Source organism: Pipra filicauda, unplaced genomic scaffold (genome assembly GCF_003945595.2).
Source record: "Pipra filicauda isolate LSUMZ 115617 unplaced genomic scaffold, ASM394559v2 scaffold837_size68763_pilon, whole genome shotgun sequence".
NCBI lineage: Eukaryota > Metazoa > Chordata > Aves > Passeriformes > Pipridae > Pipra > Pipra filicauda.
The window spans coordinates 8,408-14,852 of NW_024105017.1; the positions used below are offsets into that span (position 1 = coordinate 8,408).

General features: G+C 52.1%; 1 gene segment (V, D, J or C); it reads right to left on the bottom strand.

Moving 5' to 3' along the window:
• Positions 1–1,330: 1,330 nt before the first annotated feature.
• LOC114000274 lies at positions 1,331–2,251 on the bottom strand. The segment is given in 2 exon segments: positions 1,331–1,692; positions 2,200–2,251. Coding segments are annotated over 2 exon segments (414 nt in total).
• Positions 2,252–6,445: the final 4,194 nt, after the last annotated feature.

Genomic DNA, 6,445 nt, shown 5'->3' on the forward strand with positions numbered 1-6,445 from the left:
GCATTCTGAGCATTACCTGGCTCTGGAGCATCAGTCATGGGCAGGGGTTTTTCCCGTTCAGCTCGCAATGCAGTCCTCCCCTCCCCAGCTGCAATCACTTGCTCTGCTGCACACCCGCTGCTCGGATTTTGGGAGCTCCGGGTCTTCTTCCCTGCTGCACCTTTCACTGCTGGTTGCTCCAGCAGGGCTGTTGTATGTCCCAGCCCCAGCGAGGGCAAGGACAGTATATTCCCTAGGGAAAGTGATGAGTGATGAGCAGGGAAAAGGATCAAGACTCCAGTAGGTGATCCTCTCGGACACACAGGGAGCACACGGGGCACCCACGAGAGTGCTACCTGCGAGAGGTGAGGCTGGGAGAGCCTTAGCCCACCCATCTGAAAGAGCAACTGAAGGGCTGAGGGCTTGGCGGATGTAAACACTTACTCTCAGCCCCTTCTCTAGATCAACTCCAGAGCGGTCCCAGGCACCCATCATACCACAGGAAACATATTGTTCAATGTGGTTACGTCTAAAATGGCGTTTCCTCCACAAAATATTTATGATGATTTGAAAAAGGATGGAATGATGAAAATGCTAAGGGTAAGATCATTACAGTGGAAATGCTGCACCTCCTCCAGGTGTAACAGGACATTTCGAGGAACGTGGAGGGTCCTGATATTTTCACAGTCTTCCCAGGTGGAAGAGCAACATCAAGCTCACCCTCCCAATACCTGTGGGCTCCTGACATGGTTCTTCCCTCTTACATATCAGAGTAGAGATAACACATTTACAGGAAGGTGAGGACACTGGATTTCTGCTGAGAGGATAATGGAGTATGGTCCTGCCACCAGCCTCCTGAGCCCAGGACCACATGGATAGAAGTCTCTCCTTTCTGACTGCTTTTGTTTGCTCTCTCACCACCTCTACCACTTGGTCTGGCTTGGCTGCACCTCGCTCCTTCGCACTTTCTGCCTCCGCAGATTCTTCAGCACACCTCCGAGATTTAGCTTTCAGATCCTCGAGGAGTGACACTCCAAGTCTTGCAGACCATTACTGTGTCTTTCCCACACTCAAGGCAAGGCCAGAATCCTCCTCCTATCCAAAGAGAGAGATCTTCATGAACCAGAGAATCGCGGTGCCTGCCTGAAGGGGATAAGATTATTCAGGAGAAGATGGCTCAGGAGAAGTTAAGGACACACATTGCAGCTGACTGCAGTATGCCCAGACTTGCGCTGCGCTGCGCTGTGTTTGTCACTTGACACCCAGAAATTCTGTCGCAAGCCTGTGCTCTGTGTAGGACTGAAACGCCCTTCTTTCACAGGGGCGCTATTTTGCTTGGCTGTAGAAACAATTATCCCATTTTTGTATTTCTAAGAAAATCCCCTGAAAGGTCCAAAGACGACCGTGTCAATGAATCCGTGTCCGCCAGGGCGCAGCAATACAGTGCCGCTTCCACAACACAGAGCCCGGAGAGCCAGAGGACGGTCCAACGACGATCTGCCGACACCGAGAGCCGCCCCACTGGCGCCCGCAGCTCTCCGGACTCTTTAGCAGTGAGTACCAGGAGCTCGGGGCTGTGGCCCGGGAGCTGCCGGTTGAAATGGATAAAATCGCCGATTCGTAGGTTGGCGTGGGAGCATTTGATGGTGATTTCACTGCCCTCGGTGGTCTCTGCCGATGGGTCCTGCTGCACCCGGGCTCTGCCTGCAGACACTGGCGGGGAGATAAAGAAGAAAACCGTCAGAATTGCTTTTTGCGCTGGATATTGTTTCCCAGAGAAAAGGGCACAGAAACAGTCAGGACCATACGGAGAAGTATTTTAAGAGGATGTCAAGGTGTCCAGTAGTGGAAGTGTCCATAAGTATTAGCTGGAGAGATGAGTGCGGGAAGAGAGGTGGATTTTTGGAGTCACTGAAGAACGGAAAGCTGCGGGACTAAGCTAGGCAAAGAGAGAAAGAAAAGTAGTAAAGGGGAAGGACGTTTTGCAGGAGTTCTCTGAAGGACAGAGAGTAAAGTAAGGAAAGAAGAAGGGCTCGACAAAAAAGAGGGAGGAGTTTTCCGAGGGAAGGCTTTATGGAGCAGAGGGAGGGACGGACGGGAGGAGAGTTTGGAAGAGTTTGTTAAGAACCTGCCAGGCAGGACGGCAATCTCGAGGGATGGACACTGCCATCCCAACACCTCACCCGCCCACCATGGTCCACGGCCGCCAACCCTACTCACCGAGCAGAACAGTGACCAGCGCCGCCAACCCCGCTACACGCCTGAGCCGCATCCGCCGATCCACCGCCCGACCTCTCGCTGCCCCCGTCGGGCACGGTTCTCTGTTACCGCCGGGCCCTCTCCTCTCCACCTCCTCTCCCTTCTCTGTTTTCCTTCTGTATTTCACTTGATTGGGACGTGCGGGACCTCATGGAATTAAACAAACCCTGGGATATCTTTGGAACTTCATGGAATCAAAGGGGGAAACAAAAGAATTAAACCCAATGACCAGAAACCATTGGATCGAACATTTCTTTAAGATGCCAACTGGGGATTCATGGGGGTACTCTGCCATGCATGAATCAAAGAATGAGTATAAATTTCGGAATATAAATACAGTGATACTTGAAAGATCCCCCACTCACAAGCAGTCGAGAATTAGGTTATGATTTTGGGGTCAAATAGCCTCTTGGGTTTTATTCGTGGAGTAAGACTGCCACCTAGTTTCTGTTTCTTATGGGGGCAGTCATGTTCGCAGAGTGTGGCCTTCTCGCTTAGGAGGAGGCCTTGTAGCATCTCTGATTGATCTATCCGACCTCTAACCCCTAAACTGAATGTTCTAGGACCAGCTAAGACAAGTGTCTTAGAACTTCCCTTTTCTTAAACAATATTTAATTGACTTTCTTCTTAAGAGAACAATCTCTTATTAAACAAGTTTTCTGAGGCATGTAAGCTAATTTCTTGAAGATGGTCATGCAATACGTGCTCTATTATTTTCCATGTATCATCTACATTCTCTCTCCTAAAACTATTTGTAGTCTTAAAAGAAAAGACCACTACCATGCCAATAAACAAATCCCTTTGTTGATTAGGATATCATTTTTATTTCTGTTACATCTTCTGATTTACTAAGTCGTTCAGAAAGGCGATCCTCCATCATTTCAGTGCCATTGTGACAATATGGGGCCTCATGTTACCCATGGAACACTGAACACTGCAAATTCCCCTGGAATCAAGGGGCCATTGGGACACTCTGGGGCCTCATGGAAGAGGGAGGTAGTGCAGAGAGACCTCAAGTCAGAGGTTTGGGTAATCATCCACCAGAGCAAGTTCAACAAGGGGAAGTGCTAGTTTCTGTCCCTGGGAAGGGGCAACCTCAGTTGTACGGACAGGCTGGGAACGACGTACTGCATAGCAGTGCTGGAAAATGGCCTCTGCGGTCCTGGTGGATGGCCAGTCGGCCAGTGGTGCCCTGGCAGGGACTCACTGCTCGGTCACACACGGGTTTTCAGACACACCAGTCCTTCCCTTGCACACACACAGAGACAGTTCATGGCAGCAGGGGCAGTATCTCCTGGGGCTCCTGCTACCCCGCCCGGAGCCTGGATGCACTTCAACCCTTGTGGGGTGCCACCTGCTCTGCCACTATCTGAGACGCCCCACAGCCTGAGGGATGGACACTGGGAGCTCTGTGTACAGAAGCACATCCCAGAGCTGCATCCAGGGGCTTTGCCAGGGTTTAGTACCATAAATGCAAAGTGACACCGAGGCACTCTTTGTCCCACCTAGCTTCAAGGCCCCCCCAGGAGGCCGATGGCAATTGTACTTGCTCAGGGTCATGGCCCCACACCAACACCAGGTATGTGCTCAAGACTTGTCTGTTCTACGCAAAGAGAGACACCTTCTCTAGTCCTTCTGTGTCTCTCCAGGGAAGACTAAAGAACCTCTGTGGACTGGTGAGAAGCCAGTGCTGGAAGTAGTGGTTCTATTGTGAGTGCCAACCAAGAGGGCTTTGCAGGTCTGCAATGGGGTTATCGAGTGCAGATGGGAATAGATCACACCCTTCCCTGGTTTTCCTTCATATCCTCCTACAGAGATGACAGAGATGGGAAAGAGAATGAAATTTTTGGTTGTGCCTCTGAGTGCCCCTCAACCTGCTGCAGATATGCTGGTTCCAGCACATCCAGTTCAGGTGTGACAGGCAGTTCCCTGGTCCTCTGAGCAAGAGTAGCAGGAGGAGAGACACAACAGAGCTCTCCTCATTGACACTGCATCTCCGTGGAGGCCGGGGCAGGAGCTGAGATGGCTGAGCTTGTCCTTCAAGGCTGCTGTCATTCCTGGTATGTTCTTCACAGAGCTCTGCCTCCGAACTCTCCTCCTGTCTGTCCATCCCTCTGCTCTGTAGAGCATTCTCTCGGAAAAATCCTCCCTGGGGTAATGAAATCACCATCAAGTACTCACACGCCAACCTACGAATCCATGATTTTATCCATTTTTACTGGCAGCTCCCGGGCCACAACCCCGAGGTCCTGGCACGCTTTGCTAAATGGTGCAGAGAGATGCTGTCTTTGTCGGGAGATGGTCATTGGGCCTTCCTCTGGCTCTCCGGGCTCCGTGTTGTGGAAGCGGCACTGTATTGCTGCGCCCTGGTGGACACGGATTCATTGACACGGTCGTCTTTGGACCTTTCAGGGGATTTTCTTAGAAATACAAAAATGGGATAATTGTTTCTACAGCCAAGCAAAATAGCGCCCCTGTGAAAGCAGAGCATTTAGTCCTACACAGAGCACAGGCTGGGTGCCAAGTGACATACACAGTACAGCGCAGTGCAAGTCTGGGCATACTGCAGTCAGCTGCAATGTGTGTCCTTAACTTCTCCGGAATACTCTTATCCCCTTCAGGCAGGCACAGCGATTCTCTGGTTCATGAAGATCTCTCTCTTTGGATAGGAGGAGGATTCTGGCCTTGCCTTGAGTGTGGGAAAGACACAGTAATGGTCTGCAAGACTTGGAGTGTCACTCCTCGAGGATCTGAACGCTAAATGTCGGAGGTGTGCTGAAGAATCTGTGGAGGCAGAAAGTGCGATGGAGCGAGGTGCAGCCAAGTCAGACCAAGTGGTAAAGGTGGTGAGAGAGCAAACAGAAGCATTCAGAAAGGAGAGATTCCAACCATGTGGCCCAGGGCTCAGGAAGACTGGTTGAGGGACCATCCATGGAATGTTATTTTTCTGATCATCCTTCATTCCTTCTTCAATGTGCACTTCTGGGATATTCTTCTCTCTAGCAATTTTCCTGCCTTTACAACTCTTACACCAGTCCTTGGGGCTGATACGTTCTCTGTACCCCTCAGTACAAATGCAGAATCCTCACCTTCCTTTAAATGTGTTATCTCTGCTCTGATACCTAAGAGGGCAGAACTATGTCAGGGGTCCACAGGCTCCAAGGCAGAGCGGCATCCGCCGATCCGCCGCCCAGCCTCTCGCTGCCGCCGACAGCCCCGGCTCTCTGCTCCGGCAGGGCTGCTTCCTCTCCACCTCCTCTCCCTTCTCTGCCACCTTCCCTCTCCGCTGCCCTCCTCCGCCAACTCCACCCCGGGGCTGAACCCGGCCTCCGCGTCGCTCGGGCTCTCGTCGGGTGTGGGTTGGATGCGGAAGGCAGGCGAGAGCAGCGGCAGAGGGGTAGCTGTCGGGGTTCCGCACCGCGGAGGTGGCGGGGCCGGGCTGGGGGGCAAGGGTGCAGGTTGGAATCGGGGAACTCACGATTGAGATGTCATGATGTTTTTTCATCGCCATCATCTCATCCCTCTTATCCCTCTTTTGCTGGCCCGGGGGAGACTCCTGAATTATCCTCCAGGGCACGCCTTTTGAGAATGGTCCAGGGGCACGAGAGGAAGACCATCCCTTCAGGCTTATCAGCCCGGGATCAGCCTCTCCTGGCCTGTCCCGGGGAGCATCCCTGCTGGCAGCAAGAGTACTTTTGCTGGCGACAAAGACTGCTTGGGCTTTTTTCAGAGCCTGTGGCACCAATGGTACAGCGAGGCAGTGCCCTGGAGAAGCACCTTCCCCAGAGAAATCTCGGATGTGGTATGGCATCTCCCTCCTGCTTTGGAACCATGGAGATGCAGTCTCCGTGAGGACAGCTCTGCTGTGTCCCTCCTCCTGCTACTCTTGCTCAGAGGACCAGGGAACTGCCTGTCACACCTGAACTGGATGTGCTGGAACCAGCATATCTGCAACAGGTTGAGGGGCACTCAGAGGCACAGCCAAAAATTTCATTCTCTTTCCCATCTCTGTCATCTCTGTAGGAGGATATGAAGGAAAACCAGGGAAGGGTGTGATCTATTCCCATCTGCACTCGATAACCCCATTGCAGACCTGCAAAGCCCTCTTGGTTGGCACTCACAATAGAACCACTACTTCCAGCACTGGCTTCTCACCAGTCCACAGAGGTTCTTTAGTCTTCCCTGGAGAGACACAGAAGGACTAGAG